We start from the raw sequence: 15,696 nt of genomic DNA on the forward strand, positions 1-15,696 counted from the left end.
CTCCCATTGGCCCTTTCCTCCGTCACTCACCACTGGCAGCGGCGCGGCCCCGCCCCCTGTCCGTCCTCCTGAGGGAGACAAGATGGCGGCGGCGGCGGCCCTTGAGGCGATGGCGGCGGCAGCGGCGCTGAAGCGGGCGGCGGTGGTCGGGACCCAGACCCGCGGCATCGTCACCCACACGGGGCCGCCCCGTCCCCGGGGGCCGCTGCCCCGCACGCCCTGGACCACCCGCGGGCCGCCCCCGGAGGTGCTGTCCCGCAGGGTGGAGCGGCGGCCGGTCCGCGAGCAGGTGGAGCTGGACACGGTCACGTACGCGGGCCGGCAGCACCGGGTGCCCGGCCTAGCCCGGCCCCGCTTCCCGGCCTGGCAGCGCGGCTGGCACGACCCCTGGCACTCCCCTGGGCCGCGCTACGAGGACATGGTGCTGCGCAAGGAGCGCGGCTGCTTCGTGTGCCACCAGCGGGTCCGCATGCTGGAAGGTACCCGCAGCGCCCGGTGATCCTCCCTCGGTGCAAAAATAAATGAAATGTGGCGTATCGTTCTCTTAGGAGTCCATGCTGTGAACCCCTGCCAACCCACCTGGTGGTCTCAGTAGCAGGCCCATGTTTTTAATGGGAATGGCATCAGGTTGTGCCAGGGGAGGTTCAGGTTGGAAATTCTGAGGCATTTCTCCTCAGAAGGAGCGGTCAGGCACTGGGACAGGTTGCCCAGGGAGGTGGTGGCATCACCGTCCCTGGGGGTGTTCAAGGAAAGGTTGGGCCTGGTGCTTGGGGATGTGGTTCCATGGTGACATTGGTGGCAGGAGGGTGGTTGGACCAGATGATCTTGGAGGGCTTTTCCAGTTTAAATTATCTGATTCCAGGGGTTCGGCAAGCGCAGTGGCTCACCAAGACGAAGCTGGTGCAAGGTTTGCCTCCGTCAGTGCTCAGCATTGTCAACGACCCGGCTCACCAGCTGCAGGACCAGGACGAGGCAGTGCACCGTGCGATCACGCACGCACGGCTCTGGGAGACGACCGAAGTTTCTCCCAGGAGAGAAAAGTATTGGTAAGTTCTCAGTCCTGCGCATGGCTTTAGTGCAAGCGAGCCATCAAGAAGAGGGTTTAAGAACCAGAGTTTGTAACACTACAAAGAAAGCTCGTGCGTGGATCTTCTGCTGAGAGATTCACTGACCGTGCAGAACTGTCAAAGCCTTTGTGTAAGGTTGTCACCTTATAAAAAACCAAAACAACACAGTTCTGAACATCGACACTAGTACCAGTGTAAACACGTATGCTCTATCAAAGCTCCTTTTAGGCCAAGGTCTCTGTTTCTACTTGAGATACAGTTCTAGCTGATTCAGAATGTCATTTTTTAAAAATAACTAATGGTAAGCATTACCTCTGCCAACTTGGAACCAGGCTGGTTTGTTGGGTATTAGTCTGAAATGTGTGTTAACCATTTGGAAATGTTACGCTGTTATACATGGTTCAGGCAGCAGTGTTCTGTAGCATTCATGTCCCAGAAGCACCTGCCTGCCGTGATAATATTTTTACTTTATGTAACCTTTTTTTTTTCCCTCTCCTTATTCTAAAGCCCTGTGCTGTTTGAAGACTTGATACATTTGTGCCGGATAATGACAATGAAGTATCCTTCCCTGGCTAAAAGGATGTTGTCTAGAAACTACAGGATTGCAGCTGTGTGGGAAAGAGGTTGGTTGCTGCTGGGGTGGAAGCCTTTGGTTCTTCTGGTTAACACGAGAGGGGTAACAAAGTCACTAGCGTGAGGACTTGGAAAAAAGGAAACAGGTTCTGGAACTGAGCAATTCTTCCAGTTTTAAATAGTGCTGTGAGGATAGGCATGGTGACAGGATGCTTGCCCCAAGGAGGTTGTTAAGGTGTTAGACAAATCAACATGACAGTGGGAGAGGAGAACCGGTGTCTTAGAACTGGTTATTTATTTTTGGCATCCAAATCTGTTCTGTTGTCTTTGTAAATACGCTTAGTTAAGAAACTAACACTAGTAATTAGCGCTGCTATTTTGGACGAAGAGCCTACAGCGGAGCTACCATTCAAGATTAGTCTGGAGGCGAGGGGCAGAGAGTGGGCCTTGCGGAACAAAGACTTACTAGAATGCTGTTACCCAAAAGGAAACGTACGCCTTGCCCTGGTGTTGTTTTAGTGACGTTTGAATGCAGCCTCATTTCCCTCCCCAGAATCCTTTCTCCTTCAGGTCCGCGGCCTCAATGGAATACTTATGAACTCTGTGGCTCCGATACCACCAGTAGCCTCCAAGGAGGAGATACTGGCCACTGAAGAGCACGTTCTGGAGACCTTCGATCCCATCTCGCCTACAATCGATCTTCAGGAAGTGAATGTGTACAGAGAGCTCAACGACACAGGTACATCTGGCAGTTGAAAATAGTTTTCTGGCGGTCCTTGCCTTTGTGCCAGACATCTGTGGGAGTGGGCGGGAAGGGGAGCAGCGGAGCTGGGCGCAGGGTGTGCAGTGCAAGCACTCCAGACCTGTGGCAAGTTCACCGTGGCCTAGGCAGTTCTGTGGAGCAAAACCCGGGCAAATTACTCAAACGGTTCCTGAAGATACGGGAGAAAACGTTGGCTGCGTTGTCTGTTACCGAGCGATTTCTGACGTGGTTATCTGCCATTCAGGTTTCAAAGATGGTTATCCGTACCCTCATCCTCACACTCTGTATTTCCTGGAATCGGCCAACGTTCGCCCTGACAGGTTCAGGCCAGAGCAGCTTCGTGCTAAAATGCTGATGTTTGCTTTCGGCAATGCACTGGCGAAGGCCAGGGTGCTCTATGGGGTACGTACCGGAGGCTGCTGCTCTCCTGCTTCCTTCTTTCTCTAGCGCTGCAGCTAGGGGAGGGAACTGTGAAATTCCCCTGCCGTGGTTCGTACAGGAGTTCTCAAATCTGCGCTGATGATACTGTATCGTTGCTTCCCTCTCCGGGGATCTAGCTAACCTTCAGGTGTGGTTACCGCTGATCCAAAAAACCGCATCGGCAGTGAGCGTGTTCATGATGTAACACGCACCGGAGCGGTAACGGGTAGGAAGCTGGGTGTAGGTTTAACTGGAGGACTCTAACCCACCCCGCAGCCCAGTATGCAAATTGATACCTCATTGCTGGCTGAAGGAAGAATTTTAATTAAAATCCAAAATCTACATTCAGAACTTGTTTGACTAGAGTAATTTTCTGGGCAAGGTAACAATACATTTATTAAAAACTTGGCTGTAAACCAAGTAGAAGATGCAGAATCAGCAGCTACTCATACAGTTTTTGTGGTAGCTGGCTTTTTAAACGTTCTCCCTCTTCTTTCCTAGACCGATCCCAAGGTTTTGGAGCAGCCGATAGTGGTGCAGAGCGTTGGCACAGATGGCCAGCTCTTCCAGTTCATGGTGTTCCAGTTAAATACAACAGACCTCGTGTCTAGTGACGGCGTAAAGAATCTCGTCTGGATTGACTCCGATCAGAATCTGTATGAAAACGCCCAGCGTGTTCCAGAAGTCAAGAAGGGAGTTGTTACGGTAAGCAAACGGGGGCGAAACAGCCCTGGACTGGGAAGTGGAATGGAAGCAGAGCCCTCTCATCTCTGCCAGAGGTCTGGGAGCTGGCAAGAGGCTGTGGCACGGCTTTTAAACCAGCTGAAGGGAGCTGACGCAGGCACCGGCCCTGTTCTTACAGGAGAGCCTTAAGCAGGTGTTACTGCCGGGGAGTGTTTGCATCGCTGAGGTACCGCGCGGCGCACGAGCCGCGTGCCAAGCTTAATACAAGCTCCTCCACACAGGTAGCCCCATCTGTGACCCGCCGTCTCCTAGCAGGCTCGTTTCAAATCAACTTGTGCTCTGACGAAGGAAGAGCTTGCATGCAACTGTCAGCCTCGCTGGCGAGTAAACAGAGCGCAGTGCTGTCAGCCCCCGTGACGCGGGAGGGCATCCCACCTCGGTGGGCAGCGTTGGTGCTTCTGAGACGTACAGCAGGGGAAATACCTACACACAAACCGGGGAGGGAGAGCACGATTCGGAAGCTACCACCTTTGAAGTCTTACTCGAGCGCGTTTAAAGCCATTGTTTGTCTACATTAATTACTCCGCTGCAAACTGAGCATCCCTGTCTTGTCTCTGCAGAAGCCCGCTGGAATATATGGCTTGCAGCCAGAAACATTCAAGAAGTTCCTGGCACTGTATCTGCACGGAGCTGTGTGAAATTCAGCTCAAAAGAAGATTCTTCACCAACTGTACCTGCTGCTTCCCTTTGCCAGAACCGTCGCTTATTTAAAGAAAGGTGGATTGGTTTACTTTCAAAAATAAATTATATTGCTACTGAAAGTAAATTTTTTTTTTTAAACAAAGTTGTGCCTGAAGAAGTTTTCATTTGAGGGGCTTACCTCTGGTGTCTGGTTAGAGTCATCCAGCGCGTCCTCCTGGACTTTGCTGCTGCCTAGAACCAGGCAGCTTCTGCTCTCTGTGTGCTTTGCACGTGCTGCCCGCTGCTTAGTTCCCAAAGTAGTCAGTCGTCAAGCTTGCTTTGTCGAATTTAGAGCCACAATTCTTTTACCCTTCCCGACACTGATGGAGAAACATCCATTTTGGGAAAGCGATGCAGAGCGTAGCATGAAACTTTGGTGCCTGGTAACGGGTATTTGCTGCTAAAAACAGGAACTTCTTCCTGCCACCCAGAGCTAAGTGAGCAGGAAGCGGATTCTGTTGGAGATGGGAGGATTAAGTGTGTTTTTTTGTAAAAGGAAGGCTAAATTAGCTCCAGCCAAATGTAGAATGTTTTGCAGCTCTGCGCTGATACCCTTCAGCACATGGGAAGGCATAGGACAGCCTGCGCTATTTTAAGGTGTGGAAGAGCACATTTCCAAGAAATTCACAATCGCTGCAGAATCCCGTGTCAGAGGCTGGCCTGTGCTTTGTGATCCTGCCTGACCATCTGGGAGAACATCTCAGTTGTGGGTTCCCGTCTCAGGCTATCAAACAGCTCCGCGCTGCAGGTTTCGGAAAACAGATTGTCACTAGTCAAACCTGAGATCAACAGTTGCACACAATGCCTTGGGATACATCTTCGGGAAGTTAAATTAAAAAAAAATCCCTCAGTAGTTGGGAGCAAATGCTTCAAAGAGAAATAACATAGCGAGCGTTGCCTTGGTCTAATTCTGCCTGTTGGAGGGCCGCCTGTTGCAGCTCACCGGTTTAAATCTGTGATTTATACCCACTTATTTAGGAACATACTTTAATAGTTGTGCTTTGTGGAGATGATTGTTTTTGAAGGCGTTTCCTTTCAGTTTCATTTAGGTTGGCTCTCTGCTGCGTCGCAGGGACCCTGCAGCACAGCTCCAGGGAACAGCCCGCGGGCTGGTGCCGTCCCCTCACCCTTCCTGCCTTGGGTCAGTGCCTGAGGGAGGCGAGCGGTGCGGTCACAGCCGCGTCAGCATTCCTGAGCAGACCACGTTCACCGAAGGAACATGCAAAGGCTGCCGGCGGTAAAGAGGGGCATGAAGAAACGGAGCACCTTGCGTGCTTGTAGATGTGGGAGTCTGAAGATGGTCTTCATGGGAAAGAGCCAAAGTCCCTTTAGATGCTTTTACCGCTCCACAGAGCAAGGGCTATTAGTAACGGCAGCAGAAGAGCACAAACTAAGCAGAGCTGGAATCCTGCCTTCGCCAAGACGCGGCAGAGGCAAAGCCAGAGCACAGGGAGGGCTGGACGAGGGCAGAATTTGGCAGTTCTGAAAAATGACAGAGGGAAAAAGACATTGGGCAGTCAGAAGGGGAATGAGTTCACTTCAGGTGCTGGCTTTGGTCACAGGAGGCCTCAGAAATCCCCGTGAGATGACTTGAGATGAACTCAAGGTGGGCAGCGCCGGGCTTCTGGGATGGGTGCAAGGGAGGTGGGAGCGGGAGGAAGACGACAGCTGAGGAAGGCACATCTGGGTGGGCATCATTAAGTTAGGCTCGTCAGCGGACGAGGGGTGTTACCTCAGCAAGAACCAGCCATTAACTTTTAATGAGCGGCAGGTGGGGAGCAGGACGTGGGAGAAGGGGGACGCCTGTGAGGGGGACCTGGAGGTGCCGGAGGGACGCGCTGCAGCGATGCTCTGGGGCTGGGCTCCTGCCTGCCCAGGGGTGTGCATGGGTGCGTGGCCGTTCCCCACCGAACCCCTGGTAGCCACGTTTGCGTGTCCCACCTGCATGAGCGCTTTCAGACATGCCAATGGAGCCAGGCAAGGGACAAAGTGCTGATGGCACTCGTGGCTGAGCAGCTAATGGCAAAACCCTGCTAACGCCTGCCGTGACGCTGCCCAGGCTGTCCCCGGGGACCCTTATCAGGCTACTCCCACTCGCCCAGCTCCTGCGCGAGCAGTTTCAACAGGTATCTGGGGCACAGAGCAAATACTTTGTGGGCTGAATCCCTCGCGCCGTGCAGGGCGAGAAGCGTTTCTTCCCCACCACCTTCCCCTGGCTCATGCCTGGTACAAGCCCAAGCTCCGCGGGCTGCGCTGGCAGGCACACGCTGTACCCAGCCCGCAGCCCCTGCTTGCTCACAGCCACCTCCCGCCTTTAATTTAACGAAAACCGACGTGGGAGACGATTACCCCGAGCTGGGGCTCAGGAGGCTTGTCAAGGAGGGAACGTGGCGGGTTCTCAGCGCAGTGTTTAACAAAATGAGCCTGCGACCCGGCAGGGAGGGTCTGTAGGCCCTGACGGCAGCCAGCACGCAGACATGGTGCCAGCCACTCCACTCGTGCCACTGTCACCACGGTCCCTGGCGGTCCCCGGTCCCTGCATGCACCAGCTCTGAACACCTGCAGGGGCCACGTTTCCAAACCTTTCTTCCTGCAAGAGGGATAGGAACACACGGCCCCAAACCCTGACATGTCCAGGTATGAACCCGACACGGGCGTCTGAGTTTCACCAGGCCGTGACGGGGAAACCCTGGGGGGGCAGGGTATGAAAATCCCCCTTTTTAGCCCCAGAAAGCTTCTCTGCGCATCCTCACCTGCAGCCCATGCCCCCACCTTGCTCTGCCAGCAGGGCACCCTTAGTACATGCACAGAAAGAACACTTTCTCAGGCTAAAAGCTGAATTTTCTTCTAAATGCTTAAATAGAGATGATAAACAGAGAGAGCACCATTAAACAAACCTCTCCCCAGCCACCCCAGTCTTACTCCAGGGGCTGTGTTGCCAGCACAGCACCTACACAGCACGAACCTGCCCCAGAATCTCGCCCTGCATAGCCCCCCACCCCAAAACCTGCCCCCAGCTCCCCGCTGGGCCCCGAGCCTGGAGCAGTGTCTGCTCCTCGAGAACCCACGCGCGCGCCTCTCGCCGCCAGCCCCAGGAACAAACTTGCAGCGCACCGAGGTCAAATGTTTATGTCGATATTTATTACAGCATGGGGGGGAAGGGGGGAGAACCGTTTCATTCAAAAAACCATCCCATACCAATGAAGACAATAATTTAGCTATTCATTTTAAAATACATTAAAACCGGTCCTTTCATTTCCTCACGTCAGAACAAAACAAAACAAAAAAAAAAAAACAACCAAAAAAAGGAAAAACAAAACCAAAACCAAAACCTGAACAAGATGGAAAGCGGAAAAAGAAAAAAGTTTGACCCCTTCTGGAGCCCACGGGCGTATTTTGCGATGCAACAAATCTTCATTCGGTCATTTCTCAGCATTACTTTTAAAATATTAACCTGACTGTAACTATGAGACTGACACCCTTAGCCCCCCCGTCCCACCCGCCCTCCCTACCCAGCGACTTTCTACAGGTAAAGCACAATTAAAATGCCTAGGAAAAAGAAGGCAAACATTTAAAAAAATTCGTAGTACACACTAAAAAAAGTTTTGTCATCTCATGTCTTGCAGTCAGAATAATAGAAACAAGCCAAATGTTCCCAAAAACATTTCAATGAAGGGGTGCGGAAAAAAGACATCCCTTTAATAAAACATTATCAACAAATATCGTACACAAACTACAATGTATAATAATTACTTTTTTTTTTTTTCCCCTCTCGGTATTTCAGAACCAGACTACAAGGTAAGAAAAAACACGGGAACAAGATACAATGCTTTCAATAATCCGCACAAGGGTCAATCCAGGGAGATAATATTTTACATAATATGATATACATGGAGCAGAAACGGAGCTTGAGAAAAAACAAAGAGCAACTACAGGGGTAGTGTAATGTACAGAGAGCCCAGACCTCCGCCAGCCTCCCTCCGCACGGCTCGGCTGCTCCTCGGCTGCAGCCGCCTCCCCCGGCGCAGGGAGGGCTTTCTGAGCTTCCCGTTCTTATCTTTTATGACAGAGCGAGCCTACAGAATAGCAAGGATACATTTTCTTTTTTAACAACAGTAATTCCTTAAAAAATATCTCCATCCAGTTCCAAACCATAGAGAAGTGAAACCCTGACAAAAGCACGTCTTCAAGAGAAAAGGAACCAAAACGAACAAAAAGACGAAAGCAAACAAAGCCCCCAGAAGAACCAAAGTTAGCTGGAGATCACCGGTTCCAAGTCCCAGGTCAGATTAACCCTTTCTTTCTCCTTTCTTTCGGTGGATTTTTTTTTTTAAAAAAAAAAGTCAAATTTATTTTTGTAGTGAACCAGCTCAAGGACTCTCGGGAAGGGAGGGGCAGAGATTTCTTCTTGTACTCTGAGAGGGGGGGAAAGACTAACACAGTGCATGCCACAGTCACAGAGAGTAAGATCACGATTAATTCGAGGATGTGATCCTGTAAGGGGTCACCTGCATTAACGAGTTTATAATGAGGCGGTGGAGTCTCTTCCACAAGCAGATCTTGTTACTGGAGGAGGAAGCGTTGTGCTGCAAACAAACAACCAAAAAAAAAAAAAAAACCAACAAAAAAAAAATAAAAAAGGAAAAAAGCAAAAACCAAAAAACCAGGCCTTCTGAACGAAAACCACCATTGTAAACTGTCCAGTTTATTTAAAAAATGACTACAACAGAGACAACATGAGATTTCATATCTAGACTAGCTTCCTGGTGTCGCACGGCACAAACATACAACGGGGTTCTGTTTCTGTCTTTATTTAAAAGAACAAAGCAAAGAGATCGGAGTTGGGTGCTAGAGGCTTCCATTTGTTTCCAAAAAGAAGTGTCATGTACATATATAAACCCTTCTGCACAAAGAAGGATCTTGTCATGTCTTGAAATATTTTAAGTTTTGTCCTTCATGTTTTATGGAATAAAAAGTTCAGCCTTTTTATTGCATGAAACTAAACCTGGGGTTCTGGCCCCCGCCACGCGTCTCCCTGCCAATACACCTAGCTTCTTCTTGCATAATTCTTTGAGATCCTCCGAACGGCAGCTGACTCTCTTTATCCTGGAGAGGAGGAGGGGGAGGGAAATCACACACTCATCGTCATGCTGGGGGAATACTGCAAGAGAGACAAAGGCAGGGTGAGACGCCAGGCGGGCCGGACCTGAGCACCGCGCTGCTCCGGCTGGGGCAGGGGATGCAGCAGCGGGACTCGGGCTTATGAGAACCACAACGCGACGTAATTGGAGCTAATCAATCACAAGGAGGGCGTGCGCGAGACTCTTAATTTTTCAGGACGTAATCTGCTCTGTAACTCGCCCTTCCAGGGAGAAAATAACCAAAGCAGTATGGGGTAAGAAGCAATTAGAAAATAATAATTAACACGCACGCGTGTACGCGGTGCTAATATAGTGAGAGCAGGAGGGGCCCGCGCCCAGGCACAGCGCCCTGAGCCAGCGCGGCGACCGGGCTGCCGGCCACAAGGCGCCGACCCGGCTCGGGGCCAGCCCAGTGCCCACACCTGAGCTGGTGAAGAGGGAGGGGGCGGCCGCCCGGCGGCGTTAAATTGGCTTGGAGGAACCCGAGCGGCTCCAAGGGTGGAGGTGGGGAGCTGAGCTGCTTGTCCCAGCTGGCCTCCGTCCCGTGGGAGCCTCTCCCGCGTCCTCCTCTCCTCCTCGCCGCCCTGGGAGCACCCAAGCCTGCACCCACCCAGCATTTCTTCCTCCCCCGCCTTTCGTCCCGGAGCAGCTTGCACAGAGCAGAACCTCGGCCAGAAAGGAGGGCGGAGGGAGGCGGCCTCCCAGCGCACGGCCTCCGGCTGGGCACCCAGTGTCGGGCGCGCCCCTCCCCAGGGACTCACATTGTCGTTTTGGAAGGAATGGAGAAAGTTGCCTCCCAGCTCCCCGTCGTCTCTTGGAGTGCCCGGGGGATTGCTAATGCCACTTATGTTGTTTGGAGAATTCTGCAGAAGACGAGGGGGGAGGCGGTGAGCAGGTCCCCGCGTCCCCAGAACCCCACGGGGGAGGGACACGGCCCCACCGGCCCCGCTCCCGTCCCCACCCAAGGCACGGTGAGAGAAGAGGGCCCCGCAGCCGCCCAGCGGCTCACTTACTTTTGGAAGTCCATCTATGTCTCCTGACCCTGCGGCGTGGGGACAAAAGGAGAAAAGCCTTGTTGAAGGCGCACTGGCAGCCCCGGCTCCCTCCTGCCCCCGCTCCCTGCCACTCTCCCCCCATAGCCCGAAAGCCGCCGGGGCTCCCGGGGCGCGGAGGTGGCGCTCACCTAACGATCCGTTCATGTGATGGGGCTCCATGCCGCCCATGCCGCCCATGGGGCCGTCAGAGCCGGGGCCCATCGGGAACTGCGGATGAGAAAACAAACCCCCCCGTCAGCCCTAAGGCACCACCGGGGCGGCCACGGCGGCTCCGGGTGACCCGTCCCCGCAGCCCAGTCCAACAGGGGCTTGGAAGAGGGACGCGGCCACCTCCCAGAGCCACCTCTCGGGGCTCGCGATGGCAAGATTTGGCCAGAGCCGGGTGTGCCGCCCCAAACACCGCGCCAGCACCGAGGGCTCTCTCCACATGCAGAGGGGACAAGGCCTGCAGCCGCCCGCGTGCCCTAAAACCCCTCCGCCTGCGGGGCCTGCCTTGACCGGAGCAGCAGGACGGCCGCTCTCCTGATAGGCATAAACAACGAACAAAGTCGCCAAAGAGTTAATCGCTTTTTGACGGTTTGTTTTATTTCTGTTTTGTAACAAATGGCTGAAATCAATTAAACTGCTTTACTCTCAACTGATGAAGTTAATTATGATTTGTTATGGTATCTGATATGTAAATTATTAGAAAGCAGACTTACATTCGATCGGCTGCCTGCGGGCGGTACTGGATTAATCATTGTGTAGATGTTGTCACTTGAATTTGTTGAATCTGTGGAACAGTGAAGCCCAGTAAGTCGGGTGATTAATTCATTTCTTAATTAAAACAAACTCATGCCACTTGAACTCATTCTTTTGTATTTTATCACCTAAAATTCCCTCTAAGTACCACCATTTTCTGGCTAATTTGTATTTAATGAAGATCCACAAAGTTTTTAATCACGGAAATTCAACTGTGAAAAATAATTCAACTTCTAACCGGGAACCGTGGGGCTCGCTTGTCAGGGGACGCGCGGGGCAATAATTCGTGGCCGTGTGCGGCTTCACACCCCGAAACCTCCCCGAGCCCCGCTGCCACTGCTGCTGAACCCGCGAATGCAGGGAGGAATATCCCGAAATATCGGGCGGGAGGGGTGGGAGGGAGCCTGGTGGCAGCGAGGTGCCCCGGCGGCGGGGGGACGCGGCACGGCGGGGCAGGGAAGCGCCAGGGGTGTTTGGTTAGGACCCAGCCTGAAATGTAGGTCAGGGCTCCTCATCAAAATGCAGAAGGAGAAGGAGCAGCCGCAGCCCGCGCCGCAGCTCCTCCCCTGCAGCTGTGGCACTGAGCTCCCCCCAAAAACCCCACGGGGGGGGGGGGGCAGGGCTGGTCCCGGGGAGGGCGTTTGGGCTCCTACCTGCGGGGCTGGGCATGATGGGTGTCCCCGGAGGACCGCCGCCGCCGGGAGGACCCTGCGGAAAGATGGAGCTGGGGTGAGCCGCGCCGGCACCGCTCCGCGGCCCTGTCCCACCCGTGCCCCCGGCACGGCACCCCCAGAGCTGAGCGCGGCTCCGAAGCCTTCCGGTTTCCCCCCAGCACCGATAACGGGGAGAGCCGAGCAAGCAGGGGGAACATCCCCCGCCGCCCCCCGGTTCCTAACGCCCTCCCAGCCCCCAGGCCGCCCGCCGCCCCACGCGCACCGCCTCCACCCGCACCGAGAGGCTCAGCGCCGGCGGACTCACCACGTATGTACCAGGCGATGAAGAAGAGTATGGGATCTATACGGAGAGAAGAGCGGGGTTTAGGCACCGTGCGACCAGCCGCGGAACAACACAGCTGCACGCTCCGGGGCATCCGAGCCCCGCCAGGGCCAGGAGGAGGCTTGCCCCAGGCCGGACGCCCCGTTTTTGGGACGCTTCCCAAGCAGCCCTGCTGTTGGTTAAGTAGGAGGACAAAGCATACTCACTGAGTTAGCACTGCTGGGGTTGGGCCATGGTCTGCCAGCTCCCGGCCCCCTGCGGACAAAAGGAAACAGAAAAAAAAAAAAAAAAAAACACAAAAGTTCTGCTTCCATCCATCACCCTGCGTGCCGCGGGGGCGGCCGGGCAGCGTCCCGGGTACCAGGAGCGCACGGCCGCGTGTGCCCAGCGTGGGGCCGGGGGCTTACATGTTAATTCCGGGCATGCCAGGGCCTAACGAGTTGGGCGGAGGTCTCATGCCGCTGCCATAGTTCTGCAACGATAACCAAGGGTCAGTCTACCATAACGAGAAGGGAAAGCGGGGAGGAAAGAAGAAGGGGAAAAAAAAAACAAGCAGATGACAAAACGAGAGGGTTAGTTCCAGGAAACGAGCACCGAAGCAAATTACGGGCTGAGAAATGTGGACGTAGGGGCACCTAGAGATCACGTGAAATAAACAAAGTACAAAATAAACCCGCAGTAAGGCAAGGCTCCTCTGCTCCCAGGCAGCGCAGAGCAGCAAGGTTTGTTTTCCCCCAGCTGCACAGCGCTGCTGAAACCCCCCGCAGCCAGTCTGCGCCTGCGGCCGCCCCGGCACCCCGCAGCCACGGGGAGCCCCCCGGAGCCCCCGGCCCCTCGGGGCTCCCCTCCCAGCTTGTCTCATCCGGCTCGGGCTCCAGCGGGGCCGGGGAGCCTCAGATCAGCGTCCTCAATCTGGTAAAATCAGATCCAGTACAAAGCCCAGCCCAAGGCGCTGAAGGCAGAGGAATCCCCCAACGCCGTGCTCCATTTGGTTCGTGTTCTGCTCCCTGCCCTCTGGGCGACGCGCAGCCTGATTTAGGTCGTGCTGCCGCCGGGAGAGCTGCGCCAGCCCCTTCCCCCACTAAGCAAGCCTGTTCCCAAACACAGGTTTTCATTTTCTGTAATTCTTTCTTTCTTTTTTTTTTTTTTTAAGCCAGACCAGCCTGGACACGGGTCGGGGAGAAAGCTGCGTGCGGCGGTCCCCGTGCCCCGCAGCACCGGGAGGCTGAAGGAGGAGGAGGAGGAGGAGGAGGAAGGTGTCAGGGTGGGAGGAAGCTGCGGTGCTCGCTGGCTGCTGGGCTGAGGTTTCCCCCAGGAGCAAGGTGCCCCCAAAGCTCCGCTCAAAGCCACCAACCTCAAGGCACCTCCGGCGAGGTCAATCGCCCCGCGGAGCACCGTTTTTGGCAGCATTTCTGCCCTTTAGAGAAAAAACGCTCAGGCAGGAGAGGGGGGGCTGCTGGCTGCGTCCTAGTCCGCAGCCCCCAAGCCCTCCGAGCTCAATTTTTAAGCTCCTTCTTCAGCACTGTTGACTTTTCCCCGGATTTCCGCGCTGCTCTGTTGCGGGCACCTACAAAGTTTGTTTTGAGGAGGCAGACAAGGGTTTCCCCAAACAAATTACCAGCAAGGCCTTAATTGATCAAAATCCCAGCCATTTGCGCTGAATAGCAGCATCAAGCCCCTTGTGAAAAAAAAAAAAAAAAAAAGCTCAGCATGTTTAATTGGAGCTGAAAGGAAGGCAAACGAAGCCATCTGAAAGATGCTCGAGGAGGGTGGGGAGGGAAGGCAGCTGCGCCGAGCGACCTGGATGCCAGGCGAGCCGCCGCCGGAAGCCAGCGAGCTACAAAACCTTTTAACTAGAGGCGCTGGCAAAATGGTCCTGGCATCAACGAGCGGGGCCTCCGCAGAGTGAAAAGTGCGACTGTCGGAGGGGAAAAGCACCGGGCTGGGGCGTGAGAGGCGATTCACGGCCGGTTCGGAAGTTGTCAGGCCACCGGGACGTCCCGGCTGGGTGCTGGATGAGGAATAACTTCTGGCTAGTGTTTGGGAAGGTCCTGAGGTAACACTTATTTAAAAAAAAAGGGGGAAAAAAAAGGGCAGGGAGCTATGGGCTGCTGGTTTTGGTTCAATGTTTTCCATCATTCCTTGCACGCGCGAGCGCTCCGAGCGCGCCGTTGCGGGAAGGCAGCGCCAGATTGGGGAGGCAGGCAGCCGGTGCCGCAGTCGCGCTTCTCGGAGGGAAGGGCACGCTTCTGCGAAGCTCGCTCTAATGTACGTACACAGGGAGCGGCGGAGTCAAAAATAAAGCTCCGAGGATTTCACAGCTCCTCCCGGCTCCCAGCCCTGCCGCCATCCCACGCAGCGCTCAGCCGCAGCTTCCAAGCTTCGCGGCAAGCTCTGCGAGTGGGAAGCCAGCAGCCTCCCGGCCGCACGCTGCCAGCGCCTGCAGCTCTCCCGGCACGCTCCCCTTGGCGCCGGCCGCGCTACCAAATGCCATTTTTTGTGTTTTTGTGTTTTTTTTTCTTTCTTTTTTTTTGCCATCCTCCACAACGGGAGCGTTGCAAGGGAGCAGCGGGTCCCGCATCGCCCGGCGTGGCGGTGCTGCCGGAGCATGGGCTTGTCCGGGAGGTGACGTGTGAGGGGTTTTATCCCTGCCCTAGGCTGGGTGGATGCGAAGCCGGGCTCTCCTCCCTGCCCGGGCTCGTGTTAGGCACCGACACGACTCTTCTTTACGCTACGCTCGCTTTCGCTCAACAGTCTCGAGGGGAAAAACAAAACAAAACCCGAGCACACGCGCTCGTCTCCTGACAGACTCTGATCCTCGCGCTAGAAACGCGACGTAGGCGACAATGCAGAGAGGATAAACCTACAGCCGAAACGGGGTAATCTGTTTTTGAAGTCTCTTCGAAGGAACAAACAGGAGTGAGTCAACAGAGCAGCATGCAAATCCGGAAAATGAATCAACAGAAAGGCAGAATATATTAACCCAGATCTGCTTAATTGGAGAGTTCGCTCCTCCTTGGGCTGGTTCTCCCCACCCTGCCTCCCCTTCCTCGAGTAGCTGAGCAGGATTTGGGATTACTGCAGTGCAAGGGGAAGCCCTGCTTTGCTCTGAGCAGCTCTGTGAGCCGTGGCTGGGTGCAGCGAGGGCGCAGGGAGCAACGCAGGGAAAACCCCAGCACAGGCACCCTGACCCCACGGCACACGAGCGCTGGGGCTTTGAGCGTGCTGAAGTGCCTGGGACAGGAGCAGAGCTTCTGAAACCCCCCTGGAAAAGCCAGGAAAAAAGGTGAGCCAAAAGGTGAGCTCTGAAGTGCAGAGGGCGGCGAGGAGGCACTGCTGGACCCCGGGCTGTGAGTGCCGAGGGGCTGCCCAACTCGCAGGTGAAATCTGCCCCCGCTAAACCCACCCTTCCCCCTAGGCTGAGGTTCCTCTGTACCAACCTCTGCCCCGTTCGCCCCTCCAAAAAAACTTTCTGAATAAGAAATGACCGAAAAAGTAGAGAGCTCAAGCAGTCT

General features: G+C 54.6%; 2 protein-coding genes across 5 annotated transcripts in view; one reads left to right on the forward strand and one right to left on the reverse strand.

Moving 5' to 3' along the window:
* Positions 1 to 54: 54 nt before the first annotated feature.
* On the forward strand, positions 55 to 4,351 carry MRPL37 (mitochondrial ribosomal protein L37). The gene is made up of 7 exons (XM_035333493.1): positions 55 to 479; positions 863 to 1,046; positions 1,575 to 1,690; positions 2,194 to 2,379; positions 2,648 to 2,805; positions 3,325 to 3,528; positions 4,128 to 4,351. The coding sequence occupies exons 1-7, from the start codon at positions 83 to 85 to the stop codon at positions 4,203 to 4,205; spliced, it is 1,323 nt and encodes a 440-aa protein (XP_035189384.1). The 5' UTR covers positions 55 to 82; the 3' UTR covers positions 4,206 to 4,351.
* Positions 4,352 to 8,301: 3,950 nt separating this feature from the next.
* The window catches only part of SSBP3 (single stranded DNA binding protein 3), a 50,994-nt gene continuing 43,599 nt past the window's right edge, over positions 8,302 to 15,696 (reverse strand). For all 4 annotated transcript variants that reach the window (XM_035333002.1, XM_035333001.1, XM_035333000.1 and 1 more), the window contains 9 exons: positions 12,589 to 12,653; positions 12,388 to 12,436; positions 12,164 to 12,199; positions 11,839 to 11,893; positions 11,146 to 11,216; positions 10,573 to 10,651; positions 10,403 to 10,431; positions 10,151 to 10,252; positions 8,302 to 9,409 (listed from right to left, as the gene is read on the reverse strand). In XM_035333002.1, the coding sequence (XP_035188893.1) occupies positions 9,380 to 9,409; positions 10,151 to 10,252; positions 10,403 to 10,431; positions 10,573 to 10,651; positions 11,146 to 11,216; positions 11,839 to 11,893; positions 12,164 to 12,199; positions 12,388 to 12,436; positions 12,589 to 12,653 (516 nt within the window). In that variant the 3' untranslated portion in view covers positions 8,302 to 9,379. The remainder of the gene's footprint in view (positions 9,410 to 10,150; positions 10,253 to 10,402; positions 10,432 to 10,572; positions 10,652 to 11,145; positions 11,217 to 11,838; positions 11,894 to 12,163; positions 12,200 to 12,387; positions 12,437 to 12,588; positions 12,654 to 15,696) is intronic.

Source organism: Oxyura jamaicensis, chromosome 8 (genome assembly GCF_011077185.1).
Source record: "Oxyura jamaicensis isolate SHBP4307 breed ruddy duck chromosome 8, BPBGC_Ojam_1.0, whole genome shotgun sequence".
Classification (NCBI taxonomy): Eukaryota; Metazoa; Chordata; class Aves; order Anseriformes; family Anatidae; genus Oxyura; species Oxyura jamaicensis.

Bases quoted from the DNA above. Each gene is read 5' to 3' on its own strand.
- MRPL37 (XM_035333493.1), top strand. From the start codon at position 83: ATGGCGGCGGCGGCGGCCCTTGAGGCGATGGCGGCGGCAGCGGCGCTG. The intron at 2,380-2,647 runs GTACATCTGGCA...TCTGCCATTCAG, and splicing joins CAGAGAGCTCAACGACACAG to GTTTCAAAGATGGTTATCCG. The intron at 2,806-3,324 runs GTACGTACCGGA...CTTCTTTCCTAG, and splicing joins AGGCCAGGGTGCTCTATGGG to ACCGATCCCAAGGTTTTGGA.